The 15068-nt window shown below is 43.9% G+C and overlaps 1 protein-coding gene across 7 annotated transcripts in view; it reads right to left on the minus strand.

The window, feature by feature from the left end:
- The window catches only part of SLC4A10 (solute carrier family 4 member 10), a 193056-nt gene that overhangs the window by 87722 nt on the left and 90266 nt on the right, over window positions 1-15068 (minus strand). For all 7 annotated transcript variants that reach the window (XM_064164139.1, XM_064164112.1, XM_064164124.1 and 4 more), the window contains one exon: window positions 7698-7858. In XM_064164139.1, the coding sequence (XP_064020209.1) occupies window positions 7698-7858 (161 nt within the window). The remainder of the gene's footprint in view (window positions 1-7697; window positions 7859-15068) is intronic.

Consider the following 15068-nt stretch of genomic DNA (forward strand, 5'->3'; position numbering starts at 1 on the left):
TGGATGATCTTGGAGGTCTCTTGCAACCTGGTTGATTCTATGATTCTATGAATGCTTAACTTACTGATACAGGAGCCACTGTAAAAGACATGAAAACACAATGTTACAGATTAAAAAGAGTCATTAAAATCTCTAAATAATATTTAATTAAAAAAATACATTTTAAAAGAGGATAAGGAAATGAACTATTCACAGGGGAAAAGTAAAATCTCTCTTACAAAATGCAAGAGCAATTTGTGAAACTTCAGGACTATGCCACTTCACTGCAGGGCTCAGGGAGGACTTCACTTCTGTCTACAACTACCTGCAGGGAGGCTGTAGCCAGGTGGGGTTGGGCTCTTCTGCCAGGCAACCAGAAACAGAACAAGGGGACACAATCTCAAGTTGTGGCAGGGGAGGTCTAGGGCTGGATGTCAGGAGGAAGTTGTTGGCAGAGAGAGTGATTGGCACTGGAATGGGCTGCCCAGGGAGGTGGTGGAGTCACTGTGCCTGGAGGTGTTGAAGCAAAGCCTGGATGTGGCACTTAGTGCCATGGTCTGGTTTACTGGATAGGGATGGGTGCTAGGTTGGACCAGATAAGCTTGGAGGTCTCTTCCAACCTGCCTGATTCTATGTTTCAAAGATGACAATGCTGGAGATTCAGAAGTCTCTATTTTCAAGGGAAAAGTAAAATCTCTTTTACAAAATCCAAGAGCAATTTGTGAACCTTCAGGAGTGTGCTGTCTGACTGCATGATGGCAATGCTGGAGATTCAGAAGCCTCTATTTTAAAAAAAGGTAATGTCTGTTAATTCAGCATCACTCTGGTCAGGCCACACCATGAGTCTTGTGTCCAGTTCTGGGCTCCTCAATTCAAGAGAGATGTTGAGGTGCTGGAAGGTGTCCAGAGAAGAGCAATGAAGCTGGTGAGGGGCCTGGAGCACAGCCCTGTGAGGAGAGGCTGAGGGAGCTGGGGGTGTGCAGCCTGCAGAAGAGGAGGCTCAGGGCAGACCTCATTGCTGTCTGCAGCTACCTGAAGGGAGGCTGTAGCCAGGTGGGGTTGGGCTCTGCTGCCAGGCAAGCAGCAGAATTTACAGAATGATTCACTTGCCAGAACCTGCTGCAAAGTTGTTTGGTTTTAAGTTTGGTTGTTAGCTAGTTTGTCTGGGGACGTTGGGGTTTGTTTGGTTTTCAATTATCTCATTATAAATATAAAAAACACTTACTCAAAGACAAAACAAATCTTACCATGCATCAGACCACCTTGTCAGTAAAGGATGCCTACCAGTGCAAACAAATAAACCAGCAACTGAAATACAGGCAACTCTGCCACAGTGGGTACCTTTTAATGTGAAAACAGCACATGCCAGTTCATGACAGCCATCCCTATCACCTCAGAAGAAACAAGTCAACAAACCAAGGTATCACAGGAGGAGGACAGACTCAAAGCAGCACGACACTAACTCATCAAATCCTCTACTAAAGGACAGACTCAAAGCAGTACTACACTAACTCATCAAATCCTCTACTAAAGGACAGACTCAAAGCAGCACTACACTAACTCATCAAATCCTCTACTAAAGGACAGACTCAAAGCAGCACTACACTAACTCATCAAATCCTCTACTAAAGGACAGACTCAAAGCAGTACTACACTAACTCATCAAATACTCCACTAAAGGACAGACTCAAAGCAGCACTACACTAACTCATCAAATCCTCTACTAAAGGACTGACTCAAAGCAGCACTACACTAACTCATCAAATACTCTACTAAAGGACAGACTCAAAGCAGCACTACACTAACTCATCAAATACTCCACTAAAGGACAGACTCAAAGCAGCACTACACTAACTCATCAAATACTCTACTAAAGGACACACTCAAATCAGTATTACACTAACTCTTCAAATTCTCTACTAAAGGACAGACTCAAAGCAGCACTACACTAACTCATCAAATCCTCTACTAAAGGACAGACTCAAAGCAGCACTACACTAACTCATCAAATACTCTACTAAAGGACAGACTCAAAGCAGCACTACACTAACTCATCAAATACTCTACTAAAGGACAGACTCAAAGCAGCACTACACTAACTCATCAAATACTCTACTAAAGGACAGACTCAAAGCAGCACTACACTAACTCATCAAATACTCTACTAAAGGACAGACTCAAAGCAGCACTACACTAACTCATCAAATCCTCTACTAAAGGACAGACTCAAAGCAGCACTACACTAACTCATCAAATACTCCACTAAAGGACAGACTCAAAGCAGCACTACACTAACTCATCAAATACTCCACTAAAGGACAGACTCAAAGCAGCACTACACTAACTCATCAAATACTCTACTAAAGGACACACTCAAATCAGTATTACACTAACTCTTCAAATTCTCTACTAAAGGACAGACTCAAAGCAGCACTACACTAACTCATCAAATCCTCTACTAAAGGACACACTCAAAGCAGCACTACACTAACTCATCAAATACTCTACTAAAGGACAGACTCAAAGCAGCACTACACTAACTCATCAAATACTCTACTAAAGGACAGACTCAAAGCAGCACTACACTAACTCATCAAATACTCTACTAAAGGACACACTCAAAGCAGCACTACACTAACTCATCAAATACTAAAGGACACACTCAAAGCAGCACTACTCTAACTCATCAAATACTCTACTAAAGGACACACTCAAAGCAGCACTACACTAACTCACCAAATACTCTACTAAAGGACAGACTCAAAGCAGCACTACACTAACTCATCAAATACTCTACTAAAGGACAGACTCAAAGCAGCACTACACTAACTCATCAAATCCTCTACTAAAGGACACACTCAAAGCAGCACTACACTAACTCATCAAATCCTCTACTAAAGGACAGACTCAAAGCAGCACTACACTAACTCATCAAATACTCTACTAAAGGACAGACTCAAAGCAGCACTAAACTAACTCATGCAATTCTCTACTAAAGGCCAACTTCAAAACAAAGTTCATGCTGTGTCCTTGGAGACAGTGACTAAACAAACAAATAAAAACTGCTATAACTAAGTAGAGATTAAGTGGTTATAAAAGTGAATTGATGGTGGCCAGTGATACATTATCTTGCAAACCCCACTCAGAAAAAAAAATTGCTATTTGCTGAAGTTATTTTTATTGCATTCCTCATCACTTTTTTACTTACTGAAAAACAATTCTGGAAGGGATGTCTTAGCTGATTGCAGAAAAAGTTAAAGACTGAAAATCCCAGTGTACTATTTAAGCAAAAAAAAAGAGGCAATAAAAGAACATCAAAGTATTTCTTGACTGCTTTATATATATATATATAAATAAATAACAAACCAGCATACTGATAAACACCTCTGTTCTTTCAAATCAGCTGCTTTTTATTCTTCATGTTTATCTTTTATCATTATCAAGACAAATTTTGAAGCTCTGTGATTCATGAGTGAATCAGATCTTGGCAGAGAGTGGAAACCCACACAAAGTTTCTGCAGATTTGGATTAATAATACCTTGTGTCAGTGTGACATAAACAATCTGGGAAAGGTAAATGCAAAAAGCAGCTACCACTATCTGAGACAAATTTAATTCCACTGTTAAATATAGCCCACTGAACAGTATCTCCCTTACCTGGGGGTACTGGTAGAGAGTAGCTGAACAACAGCCAGCAGTATGCCCAGGTGGCCAAGAGAGCCAATGGCAGCCTGGCCTGGATCAGGAGCAATGTAGCCAGCAGGACAAGGGAGGTTATTTTTTCCTTGTACTCAGCACTGCTCAGGCCACACCTTGAGTGCTGTGTCCAGTTCTGGGCTCCTCAGTTCAAGAGAGATGTTGAGGTGCTGGAACACGTCCAGAGAAGGGTGACTATGCTGGTAAAGGTTCTGGAGCACAGCCCTGTGAGGAGAGGCTGAGGGAGCTGGGGGTGTGCAGCCTGCAGAAGAGGAGGCTCAGGGCAGAGCTCATTGTTGTCTACAACTACCTGAAGAGGCTGTAGCCAGCTGGGGTTGGGCTCTTCTGCCAGGCAGCCAGCAACAGAACAAGGAGACACAGTATCAGTCTCGAGCTGTGCCAGGGTAAGTATGGATTGAATGTTAGGAGGAAGTTGTTGGCAGAGAGTGATTGGCATTAGAACAGGCTGCCCAGGGAGGTGGTGGAGTCACCATCCCTGGAGGTGTTGAAGCAAAGTCAGGATGAGGCACTTAGTGCCATGGTCTGGTTGATTGGACAGGGCTGGGTGCTAGGTTGGACTGGGTGAGCTTGGAGGTCTCTTCCAACCCAGCTGATTCTATGATAACTAATTTTATCTGGTCCTTACTTAGACTTATGTATATATACACATAAAGCAGTTTTCTTGGTAATCCTAAGTGTTAAGGCATTTTCTTGCTCCATCTTTTGCACCTTTACCTAAACCTGCCACAAAATAACAAACTCTGATGCTCTGAGTTTCTTTACCTAGAAACTGCCTGCCTCAAGTTTACCAGGAACAGGCTCTAAATGCCTCCACACAATCAGCCTGCATAGCCAGTGTGACAGCATGCTGAGACTGCACATCACAGACATCCTGCCTACACCTGAAAGTCTCCTGCCAAGATGAGAAGTTCTGGATACACAGGTCATAGAATCATAGAATCAACCAGGTTGGAAGAGACCTCCAAGATCATCCAGTCCAACCTATCACCCTGCCCTATCCAATCAACCAGACCATGGCACTAAGTGCCTCAGCCAGGCTTTTCTTGAAACCCCCAGGGACGGTGCCTCCACCACCTCCCTGGGCAGCCCATTCCAATGCCAATCACTCTCTCTGTGAACAACTTCTTCCTAATATCCAGCCTATACCTACCCTGGCACAACTTGAGACTGTGTCCCCTTGTTCTATTGCTGGTTACCTGGGAGAAGAGGCCACCCCCCACCTGGCTACAATGCCCCTTCAGGTAGTTGTAGACAGTAATAAGATCACCCCTGAGCCTCCTCTTCTCCAGGCTAAGCAGGCCCAGCTCCCTCAACCTCTCCTCATAGGATTTGTGCTCCAGGCCCCTCACCAGCTTTGTTGCCCTTCTCTGGACATGTTCCAGCACCTCAACATCTCTCTTGAATTGAGTAGCCCAGAACTGGTCATCCAGACGAGCCAAGGAACAAGGTCATAGATCGTCTCCCTCCTTTCCCCATAAACTTGGGCATAATCAGAAGTCTCAGCAGTTGACAAGACAGCAACAGAATTCCCTGAAACATTTGGGCACTGTCTGAAGCTGTAGCTATCCCCATGAGGCAGGAGATCATTCTGTCAGTAAATACCTAAAGCCTCTTGTAATTCACCATAGCCTTCTGCCATAAGCAGAGAGAAGCTTCTTGAATCCATCTAGTGGACAAGCAGCATATTGGCCACAAGAACTTTCTCTTCCACTTCAGTTAATATTTATATATTTTTAGAAGTCATTTCTAGTTGTAGTTATTCCTCTGGATGTTTCCACCACCATGCAAAGAACAGATTATTATTAAAATTAGTGGTTGGGGGTGGCGAGAGTTCTGAATAGCAAAATTAACAAATAATATTGATTTGGGAAAAATATCATCTTGCATTAATTAGTTAACCCTCCTCCATTACACTACTAAATGTGTCATATACAGATCCAACACCGTTGTCAGAAATGGTGTGGGAAATGGTAAGGCAAAGGCAAAGCAAAGCTTTTAAGTATACGTAAGACATGCAAGGACACCAGCCCAGTAACCACCATGAGCATGGCATCAGCTCTTACTAAGGTCAGATAAAGAGAAATTTAGAGACCCCAGTATACAAAAGAATACATCTCTTTGCTCTGTGTCTTCTCTGCTGGAAGGGACAGAGATTTATTTAAACAATGGTAGCAAGGACACAGCACAAGAAACTCTGTAGGGCACATGAGAGATCTTGGACTGGGCATTATCATTTTGATGAGTTTTAAAGTCTAATGTAAATACATTTGTATTATAAAAACCATACATTATCCCTGCCTTGGTACACTAGAGAAACTTCCATGGCTACTAATAAATGTAGACATTATCTAGTTCAAATTATCTATAGACTTTGGTACAGGAAATAAATATACCAAGCTGTACTGCAGGATTCTGGCATGGCCATGCAACCTCTGTGATTTTAGGATTCCTTGAAGCCATGCATTAGAGGTCTGTACCATACAGCCCCTAACAACCTGCCCTATTACAGAAGAAGGGAGGAGAGGGAGGAGAGGGAGGAGAGGGAGGAGAGGGAGGAGAGGGAGGAGAGGGAGGAGAGGGAGGAGAGGGAGGAGAGGGAGGAGAGGGAGGAGAGGGAGGAGAGGGAGGAGAGGGAGGAGAGGGAGGAGAGGGAGGAGAGGGAGGAGAGGGAGGAGAGGGAGGAGAGGGAGGAGAGGGAGGAGAGGGAGGAGAGGGAGGAGAGGGAGGAGAGGGAGGAGAGGGAGGAGAGGGAGGGACGGAGAGAAGGAGGGAGAGAAGGAGGGAGAGAAGGAGGGAGAGAAGGAGAGAGAGAAGGAGAGAGAGAAGGAGAGAGAGAAGGAGAGAGAGAGAGAAAGAGAGAAAGAGGGAGAAAGAGAAAGTGAGAGAGAAAGAGAGAGAGAGAGAGAAAGAGAGAGAGAGAGAAAGAGAGAGAGAGAAAGAGAGAGAGAATGAGAAAGAGAGAAAGAGAGAAAGAAAGAGAGAAAGAGGGAAAGAGGGAAAGAGAGGAAGAGAGGAAGAGAGGAAGAGAGGAAGAGAGGAAGAGAGGAAGAGAGGAAGAGAGGAAGAGAGGAAGAGAGGAAGAGAGGAAGAGAGGAAGAGAGGAAGAGAGGAAGAGAGGAAGAGAGGAAGAGAGGAAGAGAGGAAGAGAGGAAGAGAGGAAGAGAGGAAGAGAGGAAGAGAGGAAGAGAGGAAGAGAGGAAGAGAGGAAGAGAGGAAGAGAGAGAAAGAGAAATACAGGGAAAAAGGGAAAGAAAAAAATAAAGAACTCACCACCAAACCCCTCTGCAGCAACTAGCTACAGCCTTTGTGGGAAACACCAGCAATACAGACAACGGCATTCAATCTCACTTAGACTTCAGGAGGCAAGCCTCATACATTATGTTCTCTCTTGCTTTTTACTTCTGTTATTCTCTCAAAAGCTCTAGAATTGCAACTGCCAAATACATCTTTATTGGAAAAAATGCACTCAACTTCTGTTAAAGAAGTTAATGTACCTTTATATTTTTGTTACACTTACACAATATCATTGCTCTACACACAGAGAGATGTTTTGAAACTGGTCTCTTTTCATGCCACCTAACTCCAGTGGATGCTTCCCTACAATCTATTATTTTTTTTTAAGCTAGACTGCCTGCAATTAGCAGGGCTGTAGATCCAGTTTGTAGAAGCCAGCATATGCATCACTCACAATGTGAGGCGGAAGAGTAGGAGTACAAAACATGCCAGTTCTAATGAAACACATCCAAACTGTCCTGTCTGCTCCACTTTCATTTTCTCCTTTACAGAAAACTTGGTTCTGAAAACTATACAAAACAGTATCACTAAAATATTTACCAGCTGCTTCAGACATCAGATTCTTCCTTAATATATCCAGTAAAAATTGTTTCCTGGGAGCTTTAGGCTGAACTGATTATTATCCAATAGCTTTCTTGTAAGCAATCTTGTATGCTCTTGATATTTATGATTCATTTTCATAACTAATAATGCATCAGCAATACATACCTGCAATTTCTTCTATGGAATTAGCTCTCATGTCCAACAGAACTGTACCATTCAGGATACAACTTCTCAGCTCAAACAAGCTATGAAGCGACAGTGTGGCAACATACGGTTTACTCCACCTCTCTCCACCATCCTCTACGTCTTCTTCAAACTTCAACCACCTGTACAAATAAGCAAGTTTATAACTCCATTGTGCATAAGACATTAAATACAAAATTACTTCCATGTCTATTGAGAGACCACTGTTAAACATGTCTATTGAGAGACCACTGTTGAACATGTCTATTGAGAGACCACTGTTGAACATGTCTATTGAGAGACCACTGTTAAACATGTCTATTGAGAGACCACTGTTGAACATGTCTATTGAGAGACCACTGTTAAACATGTCTATTGAGAGACCACTGTTGAACATGTCTATTGAGAGACCACTGTTAAACATGTCTATTGAGAGACCACTGTTAAACATGTCTATTGAGAGACCACTGTTAAACATGTCTATTGAGAGACCACTGTTAAACATGTCTATTGAGAGACCACTGTTGAACATGTCTATTGAGAGACCACTGTTAAACATGTCTATTGAGAGACCACTGTTAAACAGGTCTATTGAGAGACCACTGTTATAGATGTCTATTGAGAGACCACTGTTATAGATGTCTATTGAGAGACCACTGTTATAGATGTCTATTGAGAGACCACTGTTATAGATGTCTATTGAGAGACCACTGTTAAACATGTCTATTGAGAGACCACTGTTAAACATGTCTATTGAGACCACTGTTGAACATGTCTATTGAGAGACCACTGTTAAACATGTCTATTGAGAGACCACTGTTGAACATGTCTATTGAGAGACCACTGTTGAACATGTCTATTGAGAGACCACTGTTGAACATGTCTATTGAGAGACCACTGTTGAACATGTCTATTGAGAGACCACTGTTAAACATGTCTATTGAGAGACCACTGTTAAACATGTCTATTGAGAGACCACTGTTGAACATGTCTATTGAGAGACCACTGTTGAACATGTCTATTGAGAGACCACTGTTAAACATATCTATTGAGAGACCACTGTTAAACATGTCTATTGAGTGACCACTGTTAAACATGTCTATTGAGAGACCACTGTTGAACATGTCTATTGAGAGACCACTGTTAAACATGTCTATTGAGAGACCACTGTTGAACATGTCTATTGAGAGACCACTGTTAAACATATCTATTGAGAGACCACTGTTGAACATGTCTATTGAGTGACCACTGTTAAACAGGTCTATTGAGAGACCACTGTTGAACATGTCTATTGAGAGACCACTGTTAAACATGTCTCTGGATCTCACTTTATTGTTGTTGTTCTTTGTTTTTTTTTGGTAGGGAACATGAGAAATTTCCTTTGCCTGTATTTTCACATACATATTATGTGATTTCCACATATGTATTATGTGATTCTGAAGGATAGACTCTGACCACAGAGATGAAAAGAGAAGTGTATTAAGTAATCGCTATAGCAGTTTGCACACAAAACAATTACTCCAAGTTTTTGTCAAGCTATTTCTATGATGGAACAAAAAAGTAGCATGAGAAGGATAGAGGAGAAAAATTCCTGGTAAAGAAAAATAAATGCTATATGTAAGAAGAACAGAAAAATCTGTTGGCATATGCAGGGGTGTTTTAAATTGAAGTTATTTAGTCTTTTAAGCAGATGCAGATGCTGCTGTGTGAAGCCATGCAGGCTGGCAAGGTTTGAACAGCTGCATCACAGCACAAGCCTCTTACTTCATTCCACAAATTTATATGGACCAGGCAGCAGAGAAGCCAAGCAGAGCCTCACACCTTGGCAGCAGCTTCGTGTTTATTTCCAGACAGCAGGGAAGCATAGAGCCTTAACACCTCTAAAGCTGAGCAGTTTCCAGTGTTACCATGCCTTGGAGCCCGGTAGCAAACACAGCTGTCCTCTTCTGTTCCTGGCCCACCTGCTTAGTGCTGCTCCTCCTTGTAAAATATGCCTCTATACCTATATTTTAGACACCTTCCTACTTTCAGTCCCTGTGTACCAGATTCTCCCTCTTCCAATGCCTTCCTGTAAACAACCACTACTCCAGTGCCCTACTCATCACCGGGGTACCTGCTCCCTTCCTGATGCATCCCATTTCTTGTAACTGCTACCAGCTGTCTCCCATTATTTACATAGAACTGTAGAACTGTCAGGTTGGAAGAGACCTTTTAGATCATCAAGTGCAACCATTAATCTAGAACTGCCATGACAATTTGCTTTCAACTCCTCAGCTGCTCCAAAATGTCCAGCCACTCTTATCTAGCCCTCTCTTCTTTGCATTTGAACACTTTTACCTCCATTTCCTCTGCACTGACCAGTTTCTGTAGCTCATTTTTGCCCATGAGATCTCTATCTTCATCTCTATCAGTCTTCTGTTCTCCACTCCCTTCACCACAATCTAGTCAGGCTATCTCCTTTACCTTTTAATTCTTCCAGCAAAGCAGCAAAACACAAACAATCGCTTCCACAGAGGTTATTCTTCCCCTGTACTCAGCACTGCTCAGGCCACCCCTTGAGTACTGTGTCCAGTTCTGGGCTCCTCAGTTCAAGAGAGATGCTGAGGTGCTGGAAGGTGTCCAGAGAAGGGCAGCAAGGCTGGTGAGGGGCCTGGAGCACAGCCCTGTGAGGAGAGGCTGAGGGAGCTGGGGGTGTGCAGCCTGCAGAAGAGGAGGCTCAGGGCAGACCTCATTGCTGCCTGCAACTACCTGAAGGGAGGCTGTAGCCAGGTGGGGTTGGGCTCTTCTCCCAGGCAGCCAGCAACAGAACAAGGGGACACAGTCTCAAGCTGTGCCAGGGGAAGTATGGATTGAATGTTAGGAGGAAGTTGTTGGCAGAGAGAGTGATTGGCATTGGAATGGGCTGCCCAGGGAGGTGGTGGAGTCGCCGTGCCTGGATGTGTTGAAGCAAATCCTGGATGAGGCACTTCGTGCCATGGTCTGGTTGATTGGCCAGGGCTGGGTGCTAGGTTGGACTGGATGATCTTGGAGGTCTCTTCCAACCTGGCTGATTCTATGAAAAATTCTTTGCATATGCAAGTTAGGTTTTCCATACATATTTTCAAAACAACATCCAAATGGACATAAAACACAAACAAATGTACTCCCCCCCTACTAAATGCAAAGGAATTTTTTGAAAGGGATGAGTTACAACAACTTGGAGGAAGTTCTTTACTAAGTGGGTGAGCAGGCACTGGAGCAGGCTGCCCAGATTGGTGGTGGAGTCACCATCCCTGGAGGTGTTTAGAAGGAGAGTGGATGTGGCACTTGAGGCTATGGTCTGGTGATGAAGGATGCTGGAATGAAGGCTAGACTGGGTGATCCTGGTGGTCCTTTCCAACCATAGTGATGAGATGTTGTGCTGAGGGATTTGGCTCAGTCAAGGACTTGTCAGTGTCAAACTAATGATTGGACTCAATGAGCTTGAAGGGCTTTTCCAATCTAAGAAATTCTGTGATACTGTGACCTCAGGAAAGTTACCAAAATGCAAGTGAGAAGCAGCATAGTTTGCCTTTTGGTTGGCTTTTTGTTTGTTTTCATTATGCAACTTCACTTGAAGATGGACAAACAAAAAGAGGAGTCTCCTCATAGCTTACTCATGGTGCTCATGCTTCTGAGACTAAAACTGGCTATGACATCACAAACATGATGCATTAATTGTCCTGCTTAAACTACTCCCTCCTAAGACTCTGAAGAGTATCTGCATTTTTATCTTACCACACCTCTGCTTTTGGGCATGTTTCTAATCTCTTCAGTAGATGTGTGGGATTATGATCTTGGTGCCTGTGTATTCCAAATTATTTCTGAAGTCTGGAGAAGAGAAGGCTCCCAGGTGACCTTATTGTGACCTTTCTGTATCTGAAGGGGGCCTACAAAAAAGCTGGGGAGGAACTTTTTAGGGTATCAGGGAGGGCTAGGGGGACAGGACTAGGGAGAATGGAGCAAAGCTGGAGATGGGGAGGTTCAGGCTGGAGGTGAGGAGGAAGTTGTTGAGCATGAGAGTGGTGAGAGGCTGGAATGGGTTGCCCAGGGAGGTGGTTGAGGCCCCATGCCTGGAGGTGTTTGAGGCCAGGCTGGATGAGGCTGTGTGCAGCCTGCTCTAGGGTAGGGTGTCCCTGCCCATGGCAGGGGGGTTGGAACAGGCTGATCATTATGGTCCCTTCCAACCCTGACTGATTCTATGATTCTATGATCATCATCTTATGTTGGTTCAAAGAACTATTAAAAATCATACTACATATATCCTAAAAACAATGATCCAAGCACAGATTCAGCTCATCACCAGAAATCTCACATTGTCATCACATTCTGTTAATGTGCTCAACATTGCTTACCTGATTCCACTGATGCAGTCTGTCCTTGATATTACCTGTTTTGGACACAGTGACCTATTCTAAACAGGTTTCAAAATGAGAGATAAAAGACAAATATGTTCCAAAAAGTTTCATCACGACAGGTGACTGAGCAGGGGCAGGCTCATAATCACAACTCATAACTTACTAGGGACACATGGAGAAGTCTAAACCATGAAAAGACCTTGAACTAGATTTTGGTGTGTGAATCAGACATCAAAGCTTATGCACAACAAAAATCCAGAGGAAACTATTGCTACTGCTCATATAATCCTACACACCAACTTATCACTGGAATAGTATCCTTCTATGGGTTGCATCCAAATTCCTGCTGTTATTAAAACTTACATATTTAAGGACATTTACTATTCATTGTTCCTTAATGAGCCAACAGGCTGGTACCTAAACATAAATCATGCCCAGCAGAGAGAATTCTACATGTGGAATAAATCTCTATTTTGATTTGAATAAGCATTATATGTGTTTACTCATCTCATGTGCTAGGTTGAGCCTAGCTGGGATATTTTAGTGAGAGGAATTAGAGTACAGGCTGTGAAAAGGAAACAGTGGTGATGTCTGCTGCACTCATAGGCTTGATGAGATGGATCAAAACAACAACACAAATACAGGTAACACAGTTGCTCTCTGGCTTTGGGCTGCACTTCTCTCTCTCTCTCTAACCTGCTCATCTCTGCTTCCTAACCCCCCTGACTGATTCTCCAAACTCACCTTGAACGTTAGGCAAAGTCTGGGATAAGGTAGAAGGGTGGAAAGAAGGTGGAAGGGTGTTTGGGAGCCCCTCCAGGGCACTCTGGTTTCTGGGAGGGCTGCTGTGCTTCTGTATGACTTTTAACTTGTCTATTTCTGTCTCTAGCTGTATAGATTGTAAATACCTGCTTGTATATTGTGCTAAGCTGTAAATAGAAAGCTTCATTCTTTAATTTCCAGCTGATGAATCTAGTCTGGGTGATATTCTTAATTGTGGGGGGACAGGTAACATCCAAACCATCACATCTCAACCACAGAAAATCATGTATATCACCTTTCATCTTTTCAGAAGTAGACCTCTGTTATGTCACAGGATCATAGAATCAGTCAGGGTTGGAAGGGACCACAGGGATCACCTAGTTCCAACCCCCCTGCCATGAGCAAGGACATCCTACCCTAGAGCAGGCTGGTCACAGCTTCATCCAGCCTCCAGCCATGGGGCCTCAACCACCTCCCTGGGCAACCCATTCCAGCCTCTCACCACTCTCATGCTCAACAACTTCCTCCTCACAGCTGCTCTGACTCGCACGCTTCACTCTTGTGTTTTCAGAGCCCCCCAAAAACAATTTCTTGGCTGTTTTTTTTTCCCCCTGCCCTTTTGCAACAACCTCCCATTTTATCAGTTACCAAATGACAATGGGGAAGGCTGTAACTACAGACAGAAATTTCTTTCTTTTGCCTACCCCTTCCAAATTCAAACAGGTTCAGAACTTTTCAGAACCAACAGTTCTTTGATAATTTGCAAAGAGGTATTTAGTTGAACTAAAGAAGTTGGTATTTTCCTGCTTAAACAGTAAAGGAAGCCACTCTGCTTTTTATTTGTAATCACAATAGAAGCTGATCTCCTTCCTACAAGATGTTCTATGTATTTCTAATCAGTATGAGAACACTGCAGTTGATTAACTTGATTCAATTCTCTCTGAATACTAATAACATTATTTAGGAGCACTACTAGATGAATTTTGCAGCACAATCCCCATATGAGGATTCTCTACGTGTAAAGATCTATTTTTAGCATCTGTTTCTGCCTCCTATGGACAAATATGGGAAAGGAAGGTCAAAGAAAATTCTGTGGCCCTCTGGGAAACTTAAGGCGAAAGCTAACAGCCAGATTCATGCCAAACAGTCCACATATGTAGTTCCTCAAGAAATCCTTTAGGAAATTCCACCATTTTTATCCTACTGACATCAAAGATGTGGTTTGTATTCTTCCAGGCACCACTGAAGGGCACTGTCAGTAAGTACTGTCAGGGAAAGAGAAAATTAAGGCTCTAAGAAAAATGAATTATGGTTTGATGGGAAATACAATCATAGAATCAAGCAGGTTGGAAGAGAACTCCAAGATCATCCAGTCCAACCTAGCACCCAGTCCTGCCAACCAACTAGACCATGGCACTAAGTGCCTCATCCAGGCTTGGCTTCAACACCTCCAGGCACAGTGACTCCACCACCTCCCTGGGAAGCCCATTCCAATGACAATCACTCTCTCTGCCAAAAGCTTCCTCCTAACATCCAGCCTAGACCTCCCCTGGCACAACTTCACAGTATCACAGTATCACAGTATCACCAAGGTTGGAAGAGACCTCACAGATCATCAAGTCCAACCCTTTACCACAGAGCTCAAGGCTAGACCATGGCACCAAGTGCCACATCCAACCTTGCCTTGAACTGCCCCAGGGACGACGACTCCACCACCTCCCCGGGCAGCCCATTCCAGTGCCCAATGACTCTCTCAGTGAAGAACTTTCTCCTCACCTCGAGCCGAAATTTCCCCTGGCACAGCCTGAGGCTGTGTCCTCTTGTTCTGGTGCTGGCCACCTGAGAGAAGAGAGCAACCTCCTCCTGGCCACAACCACCCTTCAGGTAGTTGTAGACAGCAATAAGGTCACCCCTGAGCCTCCTCTTCTCCAGGCTAAACAACCCCAGCTCCCTAAGCCTCTCCTCGTAGGGCTGTGCTCAAGGCCTCTCCCCAGCCTCGTCGCCCTTCTCTGGACACGCTCAAGCATCTCAATGTCCCTCCTAAACTGAGGGGCCCAGAACTGAACGCAGTACTCGAGGTGTGGTCTGACCAGTGCAGAGTACAGGGGCAGAATGACCTCCCTGCTCCTGCTGACCACACCACTCCTGATGCAGGCCAGGATGCCACTGGCTCTCTTGGCCACCTGGGCACACTGCTGGCTCATGTTCAGGCGGG

The sequence above is a fragment of the Pogoniulus pusillus genome, chromosome 2 (genome assembly GCF_015220805.1).
Source record: "Pogoniulus pusillus isolate bPogPus1 chromosome 2, bPogPus1.pri, whole genome shotgun sequence".
Taxonomy (NCBI): domain Eukaryota; kingdom Metazoa; phylum Chordata; class Aves; order Piciformes; family Lybiidae; genus Pogoniulus; species Pogoniulus pusillus.